The 15,983-nt window shown below is 49.3% G+C and overlaps 1 protein-coding gene across 1 annotated transcript in view; it reads left to right on the top strand.

The window, feature by feature from the left end:
• Positions 1 to 15,983, top strand: part of XKR6 (XK related 6) — a gene marked incomplete at its 5' end in the record, with an annotated part of 176,074 nt that overhangs the window by 139,515 nt on the left and 20,576 nt on the right. The window contains one exon of the mRNA XM_048298497.1: positions 7,944 to 8,140. Within this exon, the coding sequence (XP_048154454.1) occupies positions 7,944 to 8,140 (197 nt within the window). The remainder of the gene's footprint in view (positions 1 to 7,943; positions 8,141 to 15,983) is intronic.

The raw sequence follows: 15,983 nt of genomic DNA, 5'->3' as shown, positions 1-15,983 counted from the left end.
CATGGTGCTGGGCTGATGGTTGAACTCAGTGATTCAAGAGGTCTTTTCTAAGCTGAATGATTCCATGATTCTGAAGTGATTTGGGTTAAATGTTGGAATAGGATGCCCAGAGGGGCTCTGGAATCTCCATCCTTGGGGATTTTCAAAACCCAGCTGCACCAGACCAACCTTCTCTAACTTCAAAGTTATCCCCACTTGGATGGGAGCCTTGGTCCACAGACCTCTAAAATTTCCTTCCAGCCAAAATTCTTCTATGATTCCACGATATGATCCTTCCCAACATAAGTTTTATAAATCAGATGCATCTTTTGAGGCTGGTGTGCAGTAAAGCCATCTGTGCTTTAAAACAGCTTCAGACTGGTTTAGAATACGAAGTTGTAACAGTTTATCCTGTGCAGCAGAAGACTGGGACAATCATTCCTTCAAATACAAATTGCAGTTGAACACTTGGCAAAAAGCGAGAGTTTCTAATACAAATTATTAATTCTTTAATAGGAGCTGATAGAAACAAGTAGATAAGACTTAGATCAGAAACTGCAGGGCAGAAGGACTAAACCCCTTGATGAACCCACTTCTTATTGCATTTTATTCCTTTTTAGTTATAAACCATATGAGAAAATCCCCAAAAGTTGTCAGAAAGCACTGAGAACTCCTGTTCTGAACATCAGGGCCGTCATGAAGGTCATCAAAATGATGATTTAAGTGTGTGTGGTCAGGATGACCTGTAAGGAGGCTGGATTAGAGTTTGTGCAGAAAGAAGGATCCATTTTTTATTTTTGAGGTGGGAAGTGATCTTTCCCAGGTCAGCACGGTTTCGGCCCAACACAACCAGCAGGGCTGTAAATAAGTCCTGTACACCTTTCAAGGCTCAGGCCAGACGAGGAACAATTCCCTAGAGATAATTGGGATGTATCTCCTTGCTCTGGAGGAGTTTGATGCTGTGGGAGCAGCCAGACAAAGCTGTGGAATATCAGCACCCGAATGGGACCTCATAATTCCTATTTGATACTCGAACTAGGAACAGTAATAATCCATCTGTGAGTCCTTATCACTGGCATGTGACATTATAACAAAGAAAACAACTAATAAATGTTGATATTGAGCACGTTAATGGTGGTGTCAACTTTGAGTTTGTTTTTTTTTAATAGACAGCGTTTCACTTTCATGCTCCCCTGTCCCTTCAGTGCTGTGTCTCCTATTCCTTTTATATCAGTTAGAATGAAAATAATTCATTAAAATTAAAAAAGCGGGCCAAAGCCGCAGCTGGGGTAAATTGCCGGAGCCCTGTGGATGCCAGCTCACTCCAGCTGAGATCTGGCCTCACGTAACCTCATTGTAAGGGGATGTTCAGGCAGCCTCTGCTCCGAGCCTTCCAGCCCAGCAGTTACACATGTCCTCGTTTCCTCCCCTCCGAGGAGTGGGATTTTAATCAGGGAACACCCTCCAGTGCATGAGGCCCCTTGCAAGAGGACGAGGTGACAGGAGGGTGAGCCCTCAGCTGAATGGCACCCCCCATTCCCAGCCTCTTCCTCCAGGAGGGAGCACCAGGGAGAAGGTGGGTGCCATGAGGTGGTGCCCATCCCTATGGTGTGTGTTGCTGCCACGTCACCAAGGTCACATGCACGCTCCTGTAGTGCCAGGATGTATTTCTGAACATGAGCCAGCAGAGTGACAGGTTGCCAAGAAGTCCAAGGGCTCCCTGGATGGAATATCCAGCATTGGTGTGGCCAGCTGGACCAGGGCAGTGCCCATCCCCTCTGTTGGCACTGTGGGGACACCTCCAGACGTGGGGACAGTTCTGAGACCCTCCTGACAGGAGAGACCTGGAGGGGCTGGAGCGTGTCCAGAGAAGGGAACGGAGCTGGGGAAGGGGCTGGAGCAGCAGGAGCGGCTGAGGGAGCTGGGAAAGGGGCTCAGCCTGGAGAAAAGGAGGCTCAGGGGGACCTTGTGGCTCTGCATAACTCCCTGACAGGAGGGGGCAGCCAGGGGGGTCGGGCTCCCAGGGAACAGGGACAGGAGGAGCGGGAATGGCCTCAAGCTGTGCCACATTGTGGCATCACCATCACACTGGGGAACAACCACCCATGGGAGTGTTCAAGAAGTGTGGATATGGCATTTGCGGACATGGTTTAGGGTCGAACACGGTGGTGCTGGGTTGCTGGCTGGATTTTATCTTAGAGATGTTTCCCAGCCTCAACGATTCTGTGATTCTGTGGTTGGGTCTGGCTGAGATGGAGTTTGTTTTCCCCACAACAGCCCCCACACTGCTGTGCTTTGCATTTGGAGCTGGGAAGGTGTTGGTAACACCCCAATGTTTTGGCTACCACACAGCAGTGCTCCCACAGCATCAGAGCTGTTTCTCCAACATTCCACCCCACCACAAGGCTGGGCATGAGCAAAATCCATTTTCCATATACCTGTCCTAATAAACCAGGTAATTTCAAGGCCTTCTCATGGGCATTGCAGCTTCACCACTCCCGTGCAGGGCCAGGGGTTGGACTCAATGATCCTTGTGGGTCCCTCCCAGCTCGGGATATTCTGTGATTCCACACCAAATTCTGAGTGTAATCATTAGATTGGTCCAGGCATATTCGGACTCTCCCAAGTCATCATAACCTGTGCAGGCTTCAGTAATCTGTAAGGGCCAGGGGTCATTCCAAGTGCTGAATATGGAGGAGGTTTCCTGGTTTTGGAGGCTGAGAGAGTTCATTTCTTGTGTCTTGGTCCACTGGCCTCTGGAAAAGTGATCAGACTGTTATAGCCTGAGATTCCTGCCCTTGGTCAGCTTGTGGCTGTGTGGGACAGGCCACCAGGACCCTTCTGTCCTCAAAGCACAGCCCAGGGCCTGTCCTGATGCGCCTTTCTGTGCTCCCACGACCCTTTTACACATCCACAACCTCCTCCCCTCAACCAGCCTGTTGCCAGAGTCGTCCTCCTAAGTTTCCTGGTGCCTCTGGGAGCCACCTCTGTGAATCCAACCATGCCAAGGCCCAGGCATGACCCTGCAATAGTTCACCCTGTAAAATCATCAACAAAATCCCTGGAAATTTTGGCCAGGGCTAACTAAATGGACGTAGCCACAAGGAGTCAAGCCTTGCCAGCTGGCCGTGGACTGCTTCATTTCATGACACAAACCCAGAGTCTCAGCCTCCAGAATCCAATCCCTGTCATCCACATGGAGCAGCTTTTTCCACGCGCTCAGGGTGGGTTGTGCTTTTTCAGCAGGAACATCTCCTCTTCTCCCTCCCAGTGAGCTCCTGCAGCTCTTTCCAAAGGTTATTTGACCACATCTGGTGGATTTGGCTCCTTAAAAAGGCGCTTTGGTGCAGGGACAGCAGTGACTTTGACCCGAGCAGTTCGTGTGCTGCTGTGACATACGTAGTAAATAAGCGTGAGGGTAATTATACCAACAGGAATTCTGGGAACCCTGCCAGGAGGGAGGGGACAGCCAATCCTTTGTGCACTAAAAAAATTTAAAAAAAACATCACCCCAGTCCCCCTCCCAACCTCAAATTAGTTCTATCTCTTGAGGCCATGATGAGACTTAGAACTAAAAATACGCACAAATATACACACTCGTATATAAAAATAGCCAGCATTCCAAAAAAAAAAAAAAAAAAAAGCCCAAAGTTGGGCTCCTGTATCCAAAATTAAGCTCTTAAATAAATAAATTAGCCTGATTTTCAAAAGCACTGAGCAGTGAATGGTTTTCACTGACATAAGAGGAAGCATCGTGTTGCTAAAGATTGAAGATCAGGCCTGAATATGGATTTGAAAGTCTAATTATAGAAGCCTGTTTGCCACCAGCTTGACCGAGAACAACGAATTTCAGGTGAAATGACATTGATTTTTTTTTTCTTCTTTTTTCTGAGTTTGTCTACACTTAACCAGCGTTAGGAAAGGTTGGAAAGGCCCTCAAAGAAGTAAATAAAATACCACAAGGAAACGGATAAACTGGACTAAAACTGTTTACCCCAGTTTTGTACATTCGTGTGAGGAAATAGGGTTAAGAATTATCAATGTTGGAGCTGGGTGAATTCTTAGGTTGATTAATTAAGTGGGTATTTATTAATTGGTGAAAGCCCACAAGGTAGAAATATTACTTTTCCCAGTTATTCTCACAATCCACTGGCATCAAGAAGGAATGGGATTTTAGTCCTCCCTTTCCTCTCTTTGCCAGATTTGGGTCTGAAGGATGCTGAAGACAAAGCACCATATTTTTTCATGGATCAAAGAGAGTAAATAGGGAAATGTATTTACCTTTAGCTGCAAATGGTCCTTGGAGCTGCTTTGCTCACACTGTCCAACATTTGCCAAGGGGTTTCTGAGGTCACAGTGATGCCTTGAGAGGCCTCCTATAAACAGAGACTAGACAGGAGTAAGGGAATAAAGGTAGGTATTTATTTGAAAGGCCTGCAAAGGTACCCCTGGGGAGCCAGAGGCCACTGCCAAGATGGATCCCAAGATGGACAACAGGTCACGAGTTCTTCACACTTTTACAGGTTTGGTTCATTTGCATATCAGGGTTAATTCTCCAATTAAAGCTTCAGTTTAATGGTGTAATTTCTCGTCGGCTTGCCACCCTCTCAAAGGCTTTTGGTTTATACTTTTTGGGCCGAGGATGGTCTGGGTGTCCTTGGAGAGCAGGCCCGGAGAGGCTTCGTAGAGACCCAGCACAAGAGAGCAGAAGTGAACAGGCTGCAAGAAACTTCAGAGTTACACACTGGGCAGTACAGGATTTGAAAAACATAAAAGTTAAAACCTAAGGCATCAACAGTCCCATAGGAGAGGGACAGAATTGTCCTTTGAGGTCAGATTGGGCAGGGCTGGGATTTTTGGTGTGAAGGAATTATGTCCACCCTGGCTAGAGGAGCATCAGCAGGTAGGGTTGTGCTCCATTCATGTGGTGCTTAGAGGCAGGGGACAGCCCTAAAAGATCTGGGGTTTGATGCCAAAAAAACTTTGAGAGCACCTTTTTGGTGCTCTCTGACTCGGTTTTCCCATCCATGGGAGAGGCACAATGCAGGTGACCTTTGCCAACAGTGAGGGAGAACTTGGTGTTTGTGCCATTGCCACTGATGGAGACAGGATCAGGGCATTGTGTCAATCCCATGTATTTGAACGTTTTTCCATGCCTTCTGCCTCCATGGATTGGTGTCATGTCCTCTCTCTGTGGCCAGTAAGAAAAATTAATGCTTAAACTGTGTGGATGGTGGTGAATCCCTAGAGAGTCACCCTAACCCCAGAGACCCAGGAGAAGTCATTGCAGGACATTGTGTCCCTTCTGGCAATTTCTTCTGATTCTTTTTGAGTGGCTCAATGTCATTGTTGCAGTTTGATTCAGCCAACCTGGGGGCTGGGAAAAGTAAAGATGGTCTTAAAAATAACCCAAAAATTTAGAAAGCTGTTGGAAACAGCAATGTGGGAAAGTAGAGGTGTAGGAAATGTGCACTGTGAGAAGGCAATTAGAGAATTTTTTTCTGGAGGAAAGGAGGCTCAGGGGGGACCTTCTTGCCTTCTCCAGCTCCCTGACAGGAGAGTGGAGCCAAGGGGGGATCAGGCTCTGCTCCCAGGGAACAAGGGACAGGATGAAAGGAAACAGTCCCAAGTTGCACCAGGGAAGGAGTAGGTTGGACATCCAGAAGAATTTCTTCAGGGAAAGGGTTGTCAGGCAGTGGAAAGGGCTGCTCAGGGAGGTGGTGGAGTCCTCATCTCTGGAGAGACTTAAAAACCATGTGCATGTGGCACTTGGGGACATGGGTTAGTGGTGGACTTGGCAATGCAGCAGGAATGGTTGAACTCGATGATCTTAGAGGTATTTTCAAACCTTAATCATCTATGATTCTATGGAACTGTGAATTTTTTTAGTCTGGAGAAAAGAAGGGTTTACATGGCAACTATGTGCAAACTGGTGAAAGGCTGCTGCAGGGTGAAAACCAATAAATTCTTCTTGTCCGTGGCTGAGGTAATGAGAAATGAGTGGTTTAACCTTCTGAAGAAAGGTTTAGGTTTTGTGAACCAGCAGGAATGGGAGCTTCTGGGGAAGCGGAAACCATCCAAAATCACAGGACAGATTTGGCGGAAAGAGTTTGGCAGAGGTGATGGTGGGCAGCACCTTATGGGCAGCACCACTCAGCTTTTGGTGGCCCTGTGTCGCTGACATTCTAAAAACCATTGCATTCTCCTTTTCTCTGCTTTCTCCTTGAGCCACGACACTCGCTCTGACTTTGCCGTTCCAGCTAAACTGCATTTATTTAATTCCTGGCATGGGTGAAGGGAAGGCAGGATCCCTGTGCTGTGCTGCAGCTCCTGGGGTTGGGGTCTTCCCATGGAAATGCCAAGTTCAGGTGATGGATTTGGGCGTTGGGAGAGCAGGTGCTCCACGGCCATTTCCATCCCACTCGGGGTCTGCTGTGGATGTCACACCAGTGTCGTATGTGACCGGCGTAGCATTTTCTCGAGTGTCGAGCCCCATCTGGTGGCTTTCCTGCGTCATTTTTTGTGTCCTTGCAGTTCTCTTTCGGGATTTTTCGCCTCCTGTGCCAGTCAGCTGCGAGCGGGCAGGGAGGACAAGATGCTGGAGAAAGGGCAGGGCTCGCAGAGCTGCCTCTGCTTCTCTCCCAGCTCCCCGTCCCTGGGTGTAATTCGGAGCTCCAGAGGCTCTCCAGGCTTACGTCCTTCCCTCCTGCTCTCCCCGGCTGTGCAGTCTCGCCCGAGTGGCAGGGAATGATCTAATCGTTTTGGCCAAACCCCAGTTTGTGCCGTGAGCCCCTCCCAGAGCCTCCAGAAGGCGCTTCATCCCACTGCCGTGCTGGCAGCGGAGCTGGGACAGATGAACAGTCCCGGGAGGGGACATTTTCCACTACTGACTGGCTCGGGTGACCAGCTTTAGGGTCAGCATTAGGTGAAATGGTTCCCATCCCAAAGGAGGTTACAGCCACCGCTCAGGATGAGAAGGAAGAAGATCCAATATTAGGTTGTCAATCCCTGGAAGTGTCCAAGGCCAGGCTGGGTGAGGCTTGGAGCAACCTGGGATAGAGGAAGGTGTCCCTGCCCATGGCAGGGGGTTGGAACAAGATGGTCTTTTAGGTCCCTTCCAACCCAAACCATTCTGTGATATCAACAAGCATTAGAAAGGACCCTGTTAGGGGTCTTTTCTTAAATGCCACAAGTCCTGAGACAGAGGCAATGGTCGAGCTGTGCCTGTCCATGCATGAGACATCTCCTTCTACTCCCTCATTGCCCAAAGTCTCAAAGCTGACCAGTGACAAACTGTGGCCTTTCACATCTGTGCATCACACGTGCTGCAGGTGAAGGTGGGGTCTCATTGCTCCACCTGTGATGAAATTGGGTCAAATCCAAGAATCACAGAATATTCTGAGCTGGAGGAGACCCACAAGGATCATCAAAGTCCAACTCCTGGACAACTTCAAGGATCTTGCAATGTGCCTGAGAGCATTGTCCAAACACTTCCTGAGCTCTGGGACCTATGAAAGAAGCTCCTTACCAGAGTGCTGGAGGGGTTTCGATGGTCTGTCAAGCCACTGCCAAGTATTAGGACCAGTATTTGTTAAGTAGCTTCTCTTCTCGTGATGAAAATTAGGTGAGGGAGTTGTTTCTTGTGCTTCCCAAGCATTCCCAAACATTCCCCAGGCTTCACATTTGGGGGGCATCAGTTAAAGTTTTCCTACCCTTGCAATACAAAACCCACTTCATTATATGGTTTCGTTCTCAGGCAGCATCCAGTTTAAGGTTGGGCTTGATGGTCTTGGAGGTCTTTTCCAACACTGAAGACTGGTCAGACTCTAAAAGTGCTCCTCAGATCTTGCAGGAGAGAGTGGAACTGTGCAGCCCCTGATGTCTCCTCAGAACCCCAGTCCCCCCAAACAGGTTTTGTTACACATCAACAGCTCACACCCAGTTTTCCCTCCTTTTTCCTACAGGTATATCCGAACTATGTACCTGGGGATCCAGAGCCAGAGGCGGAAGGAACACCAGCGGCGTTTCTACTGGGCTATGATGTACGAATATGCAGACGTAAACATGCTGCGCCTCCTGGAAACGTTCCTCGAGAGCGCCCCTCAACTGGTGCTACAGCTCTGCATAATGATCCAAAAGAACCGTGCAGAAACATTACCATGTAAGTGGCCCCCTCTTCCCCATCTTTCCAGCCTCTCCCCTCTGACCCCAGTGCTCAGCAGCTGATGGATGTGTTGCTCACTTCCCACACCCCTGGCTGGGGGCTGCCGCTTCGGGACAAATCTCTGCTGCGTTCGCTGGGTGAAATTTCTGATCGTTCCTCTGAGGAAAAAAAAAAACCTCAGTGTCAAGGAAAAGATGGGATTCAGCTCTTCCACGCCCAGTCCAGGCGAAAGGAATGATGGTGTTGTCAGGAGGAGGCGGGCAGGCTCTGCTGCTGTGGCACCACTTGCTTGTCGCCTGGCACTGGGCAAACACGACCATTCCCTGGCTCAGTTTCCCTCCCTACATAAGTAGGGTGATAAAACTGGCCAGATTTGAGTTTGTGTTGTGAGGACAAATGGTTCAATGCCTATGCAATGCTCTGATGGTGTCAAGTGTGAAAAAGGGGCTTTCTTTAATAGCTGAATGCTGTAGGACCTTTTTGATGAGTGCCCAGGAATTAAGGTCTTGTCATTGGTACCATGGTTCTCACCAAGCCCAGGAAAAGAGAGGCACGAGGCAGTGGAGGGGACTGTGTAGGGACAGAGAGGTAGTGGAGGTTTCAAAGGCAGACAGATGAGATGAGGCTTGGAAGCCACCACAGAAAATATTTTGCCAGTTCTGGTGCCCATCCCTGCTGTGATGTGCTGAGCACGGGGCATCTGTCCCAACTGAGAGGGACATGGCCCTGTCCCAGCCCTGGGATGAGCAGCTCTCCCAGCCCATGGCCATGCTGGCAGCCTGAGGGTGACCAGCCTGAGGGAAAATCGTCCTTTCCAAGGACCAACAGTGGACCTGCTGGGTTATTCAGCCCCTGCTCAGTGCACACACCAGGAGTGACACTCAGCTTCCCAAAGACAGCCTGGTTGGGCCCTGTCATTTCTGAGGAGTTTTTGGAGCTGAGGTGGGAAGTGAAATTTGAATTCTCTTTGGGGTTAAATTTTGCTGGTTTTGCCAAGGTCACCACTGATCTACAGCATCAGGAAGCCTGACCGTTCTCCCTTTCCTCTGTACTTGCAGCATGTCCATCACAGTTGTTTATAGAGGCCTCCCTCCTCCTATTTATGCAGTCTTTTCCTGAAACCTCTCATCACGAGCTCTCCAGGCCTCCAAAGTGCTGACATGATGAATATGCCTTTCTACAACTCCTGCTAGAATGGCTCACATTTGCCAGCCCCCTTTTCCTGCTGCTTCCAACGTTATTAACCCGACTGAAAATGCAGAAATCACAGCCCAGGAGGTTTGCCAGGGCATTCTGCAGATTGTTGGACCCGCCGCAGAAAGCGCCGGGTGAAGTTTGTTGGCCTCTGTTGTGCTGCGAGTCAGACAACGCGGGAGAATAATCCCTCCAGGCTTTCAAATCCGTGGCTCTTCCACTTTGCCACTTCCAGGCGCGGCTGCCTAATCCACTGAACGAGCTGCATCATGTTTCCAGCATCCCCCTCCCCTCCCTTTGCCGGCTTTGCAGTTCCTCCGCTCCTCCAGCGCGCCGAGCCGGCTGCGCTCTCTCTTCCAAGGCAGCGCACGTCCTCCCCTGCCTCCCCGAGCCCTGGAGGGCTCTTTGCCTGCCACGCTCCAGCAGCCGAGCTCGCCGGGTCCCCAGTGCATCCTCTCCCCGCATCCCTCCCCGCCTGTGCCAGGGATGCGGGCACTGATGGATGAGAGCAGCTGAGCTTGCTCAGCGCTCCTTGACTCCGGTGCAAGGTTTCCTAGAGCTCCTCCATGCCCGTTCAGTGCTTCTCTCTTCCTTCTCCTCCTCCTCCTCCTCGCAGCCGGTCCATAATGATATAAAAGCAAATTAAATGCTGAGGGGAGCCATTGTGAAAGGAAGCATCAAAGGTTTTCCCTTAAAGCAGGCAGAAAGCAAAGGGAGATGGATACTGTTAGGAAGGCAGTGTGTTTAAAAATCAAATCAAGTCTCTCCTGGCTCATCGAGTCTGTGGGAGCGTGGCTTGTCACAGGAAGGGACCAGTTCTGCCTTTAAACAGGGACAGCATCCGCTGCATCCCTGAGGGATGCACACTGGAAAAATGGCCCAGGGAAGGGCTTAAAAGCCCGGCTACAGCCCCTGCTGATGTGTCCAGACTTCAGCTGCTTCCATACATCCCCCACAGATTCTTATGGATTCATTTAGTGCCAGACAAGGTCAGTTCACCATTTCCTGTGGCATACATCCCTCCTCCGAGCCCCAGCCCTCCCTGCTCTTTAGATTGTAATTCCAAGCCCAGGCTCCACTTTTCCCCAAATAGGTCAACTTATATTTAAGGAGCTTTAAAAAAGGGAGTTACTGGAATGGCTATCAGGAGGTTTTGCTTTTGTCTCCTAATTCCTGTGTAAGAGACCTGTTGAGGAAAGAAGAGTGAACACACTGGAGGTCTTTACTCAGACCCAGAGCATCTCCAAAGCATTTCTGCTACCCAGCATGGTGGCAGAAAGGGCTGATCTTGGAAGAATGAGTAGAAAGGGATACGACCAGGATAATGCTTAATTTCCTGGGTTTCGATCTACTGAGTGGGTGGAAAAAAGAAAAGCCTCACCATGCCTTGCAAGAACTATTTGACCCTGAGAGGTACCTGTGTGAGAGGGTTGGGTAGGACCTGTGCCTGTTGTTCCTTCAGCACTCAAAGAACGGAGCAGTTTCACCCAAAAGTAAGAATCTCCAGCAGCAGAAGTGCTGGAGCTGTAATTGAGCTCAAGACCCAGCTTCAGTAAAGCTTGGGACAGGACCCCTGGGATTTCATGGGGGTCAGGATTCATTCCTGTATCACATCCCCAGCACAAGGCAGAGCAGATTCCAGCTTAGCTGTCCTTGCCTGAGGAAGAACAGAAAAGAGCACGGAGAGAGAAGAGGTGAGAACTCTGTGTGCTCCATCAGGTGAGAGCCCGAGCTGGAATTCTTTGGCTGGTGGAGCAAATGGATCAACACCAGCTCCTGAATATCCACATGGGAGGAGCTGGTGTTGGTAGGCATGGTCTCTGGGAAGGATTCATCTGCTCCAACCAGAGCTGGGTGAGCCCAAAACAGAGTCAACAGAAGGTGAGGGAAAAAGTATGGATCCAATACATGGATCAGCCCATGTCCAAAGCAGCTCAAGGAGGTGGGATGAGGTGCTCAACCTCCAGCAGCACCTTTCTCCAGGGAATCTGGACAGAAGCTGGGTGATACATTTAGACATATCCTTAGGATTAGGCTAAAGGAGGGGATGGGATGCTGGAGGGGATGCAGCATTGTCCCTCCATCACCCTAACTGTGCCCAAGGTTTAGGAGAGGATGAAAGGGTGTCCATCTCTCAGGCTCTTGGGCAATGATGGCCAGAGGGCTTCCCCTGATTTAAATCATATATTTGAAGGGGGAAACATAACATTAACAACAGAAAAAGCCAGATCCTCATTCCATAATCACTCCCAGCAGATAATCCACTTCATTCCTTGCAGAACAAACCATCCTTAACCCACTCCACCCCTCAGAGGTGCCACTTCCTCCGCGCCGCGTGTGAAGGAGCAGATCAAACCAGCTTAAAGAGACACCCAACCTCTAGGCTGGCAGGGAGGTGAGAGGGATTCCAGTTTTTCTGGCATAAATCTCCTCTTAAAGAGGTTTGCTTTCACTTAATTTTTTTTTTCACGTGGCTTCTTTAAGGCTTAATGAGATTTAGCAGAAGCCCCAACGTCCTTCCACTCATGTCACAAGTTCTTTACACAAGGATTTCTGCCTGCATGAGGCTGCAGTTTTCAGCACAGGGTCTCTCCCTCCAAGAAAAGCCACATCTCTCCACAGATGCTGTGTCCACCTCCTCAATAACCCTGCAGCTGATCTGAAAGAGATTTGCAGCATAAACCTTCCTTTCACAAAGTCCTGCTGGAATCTCTGGAATTTTGGGAGGTGTCTGCACTTTACACAGCCCTCAAAAGTCGGCTGAAGATGCTCCTGTATTTAAGGAAAAGCAACATTAACGTATGGGGGGTCATTTTTTTTTTACGCAGAGTGATACAAATTAGGCATTAAAATGGGTTTCAGATATCTGAGCTACACAAGTGTGCTGGCTGCAGAGTTATCCTAGTGGAGTTTACAAATCATCTTGTCCCTCCCAAAACAAAGTCCTATTTTTTAATCATCTTCTCTCTCTTCTCTACCATGTCTGGGAGCCGTTTATTATAATTTTTGATCCCTTTTTGCAGGGGCAAACTAAAGATGATTTTCCCTGTCACTTAGTTTAGAAGACTCAGCTGGTCAACTGAGTTAGAATGGGACCTTCAGCCTGTAGGTGCTCAAAAATGTGATTTTCAAATGGCATCAACACTGGCCTGAATGTAACTGAAGAGACTAAAATCCCAATGTCTCCAATGAAAGTGGGGAAGAGACTTGTGAGATTTGAAATTTCATCCTTTTCACCACATGAAGGAGCACTAGAAGTTAGTGCAAGACCCTTCATGCTGGTCTGGGCCAAGCAGGTGTGTCCAACAATGCTCAAACAGGAATCCAAACCCCCAAATCCAATCTCTGTGACCTCACAACACAAAATCGTCCCCATTTATGCAGAATCCCATAACCTCATAAATAAATTAGGGTTTGTTCTACACAGGCACCAGACCCCACGGGGATCAGTGCAAAATTCAATACGGAATCTGCAGATTCTGTGTGGGAAAGTCCTATTTCTCCAAAGCAAAAATTCTCTTCCAGACTGATGCATTTTTCCTAAGATCCACCAAGAAAACGGAATTGTGTGACTAAAGAAGTCTTTGCCTTGTAAAGTCCTCAGTAACAGGAGATGGCTTGGGGACAAGATCTACCAGAGTCACACTCTGGGCTTTGGCTCAGGTTCTGAGACAGATCATGAGGAAAAAGAGATGCTAAAACTTTGCCCAAAGGCACATTTTCTTTTTTCCCTTTTTTCTCATGTCATTCCTTGGGGATTAAAAGAAGTGGGAGACATCCATCACCCAGCCCTGTTTTCCTGTGACAGAATGGAAAAGCAGTTGCTCATTGCCATGTGGGAAAGGGACCCCACCAGTCCTGTGCTTGCCGGGCAGGGACGATCTGGGATAATCTGCCTTGAAAATTTGTCCTGACTCCACCACAGTTTCCCTTTAAATGTTCACCAGCAGCCCAAGGAGGCCCAGATAGCTCTGAACTCATAAGCAGCTCACCTGGGAGGCCACTCATATGACTCCAGTGTTCTGCCAGACTGGGGCATATGGCTCTGTTCCTGCCTTCCCCTCCTTCCCACCAAAGCCGGATGACAGGGAGCAATTTGGTGCCCTGCTGGAAACGAGCCGCTGGTGCCTGGCCAATTCCCAGCAGCATCAAAAAGCCATCTCCACAGTTGGCAGTGGCACCGAGGACGCCTTGCTCTGGCATGCTGAGAGCAGGCCAAGCCTGAGGCACGCTGGCATGGGACAGCTTGTCCCATCATCAGCCGTATCGTCCCAGCGCGGTGGGATCCAGGAGCCTTCGGAGCCAGGGACAGCTTTTTTATTTTTTTCCAATGGGATTTGGAGCCAGCCCAAAGAGAGACATCATCCCTTCGCCCATCCCCACCTGCAGCTTCTCTGTCCACCACCTTGCCATGTCTCTGGCTCTTATTTTTGGAGTGCTGATAAAACCCCGTCTGTTCCGTACCACGTGTCACCGTCACACACAGGACACGGCACAGCCAGGAAAGATGAGTCACCATTCACGGGACAGTGCTGGCAGGGGGCCAGTGCTGCCAATTTTAGGCTTTGTCAGGCTGTGGTAATCACTGGGAAGGGGTTACATCATCAGAGCACTACACCAGCATTAGCTCATGCTGTTCCCGGGAGCTGCGGGCCAGCCGGGAAACTGAGGCATGGAGAGAGGTTTGGCTTCTTGTCAAGCAGATTCCAGGCAGGAAATTCGGGGGGTTTTTGGGTAATTCCATGCTGCAGGCTTTCTGGAGATACCTCTCATGGGAAATTTGGGATTAGAGCATAGGAAAAGGTGCTGTTGCTTAATGAAATACATGGGAATTCAATTCTTTTTAGCTTCAGGTTGCTCCTCTGTGGGGTTCTCATCAGGCATCTAGGAGAGCATGGATAAACAGGACCTCTGGGATGTGCAAAAAACCATGGAGAAGATGCCAGACTATTCTGTATTTCTGCCCCTGATGAAGGTGGAGCAGTTCAGGTTGATGCAACTCCAAATCGCTGAGTTTTGAAGGAAAGAATTCTCTCATTTCAGAAGCTATTAATAGTTTTTTAATGATTAGCTTGGGGTGACAGTCCCGAGTCTGGCGTGCAGCAAAATTACTGAGTCAGTAGAAATCTCCTGAAATGAGATGTCCCTAAGTGGCATTTGACCAACCTCATGCTCTCAGTGCTCTCAGAACGTCCACATCTTCACGCAGACAGTCACTGAGGGAGGACGGCCACCAGGCACAGGAGCCCCTGTCTGATGTACATCAAGGTCCCAAAGGCCTTGCGAAAGGTAAAAAGACCCAGGAGATAAGCCAGGACGAGCATGTGTGGACACCAAGTTCTGGCCTGCTACCCATCACTTAGGTCTTTGCAGAGTGTACAAAACGTGGGAAGCAGAGGAAGAAAGAGTTTCCTGCTGTTATCCTTGGAAATCAGTGTCCCTGGTGCCTTCAGCTACCCCACTGCGAGACAGCACCAGCTGCACCACATCCGTTTTTGTCACTTTGTCACTCCCCCTCACAGAAATGCTCTGCCAGGCTCGCCTCATTGATGCCAGCCCTGTGTACTCTCCAGGAATGTTGAGATGCTCCTTCTTTTCCGAAGACCAGTCCCCTCTGCTGGGATTATGCTGAGGCAGTTCCACCAAAGGGCCCCTACACAACATCAAAGGTTTATAAACCATAAGGTTACAAAGCGTGCACTGCTGACTCATCTCTGAGACCTCTTTCTTTGGCCAGTGAGCATGGTCCAAGCTGCGTCCCTTCCTCTTTCCCATCAGGCCAAAATCACTCCCAGAACTGGGATGAAGTTATTTCTCTAATGGCCTGCAGGCTTTCTGTGTCCAGGCCAAGCCATCTGCCAGAGGAGGTTTGCAGGATCCCTGTTTGGTGCTGTCACAGACCCTTTGAAGCGTTGCCTTGATGTTGTCTCATCTCCAAGGAACGGCCCGTGGGAGTTGTTTTTTTAGCAGGAAGTTCCTCCATGAAGCCCTGGCAGGAGATGTTGCTTCCCCAATCTGGGGACAAGTCTGTTGGGTTTCATCCCTGCTGATAAACCAAAACACATCAGAACGTGAGCACAGCCACCAGATCTTGTTCATCCTCTGCTTCAATTATCAGCACCACCCTTGGCACAGTTTTAGCTGCTGGCAGCCAACACCAACCCAAACAATTCCCATGCTTGGCTCAGGTGATGGCAAGAACAATTCCCACCAAGCACTCTGGACCACCCTGTTTTGGAGGCTGGGACAGAACGTAGCAGTCAACAGAATTAGGCTTGGCTTAGTTGCTGCTCTCTGGGCACAGGGTCCAAAGCTGCCTCAGGTCTGTGCTAAGGAAAAAGGGATTCTCATGGTCGCTCTCTGAAGCAGACAGCAGAACTCCTTGGGCTTTCCTTTCCAGCAGGGGAGCAGGTGCTGCTCCCCTCTTTTTCGGAGTATTTTAGCCCCCATTTGCAGGATTACAGCATCCTTTCAACTTGTGGTAGGCAGATTTACATCCTTCCCAATGGCTGCTGTTCTCATCCGAATTAAAACAGCAACAACAAAAAAGGAATGGCAGGATAGAGGTGCTGCAACAGATGTCAAATTGCAGCGTTAAAATGTGCATATATTGAGCATGTTTGCGGAGTCCTGTGGTTTCATGCCA

This window comes from Corvus hawaiiensis, chromosome 3 (assembly GCF_020740725.1).
Source record: "Corvus hawaiiensis isolate bCorHaw1 chromosome 3, bCorHaw1.pri.cur, whole genome shotgun sequence".
NCBI classification, from domain to species: domain Eukaryota; kingdom Metazoa; phylum Chordata; class Aves; order Passeriformes; family Corvidae; genus Corvus; species Corvus hawaiiensis.
This window is presented reverse-complemented; position numbering and strand designations above follow the sequence as displayed.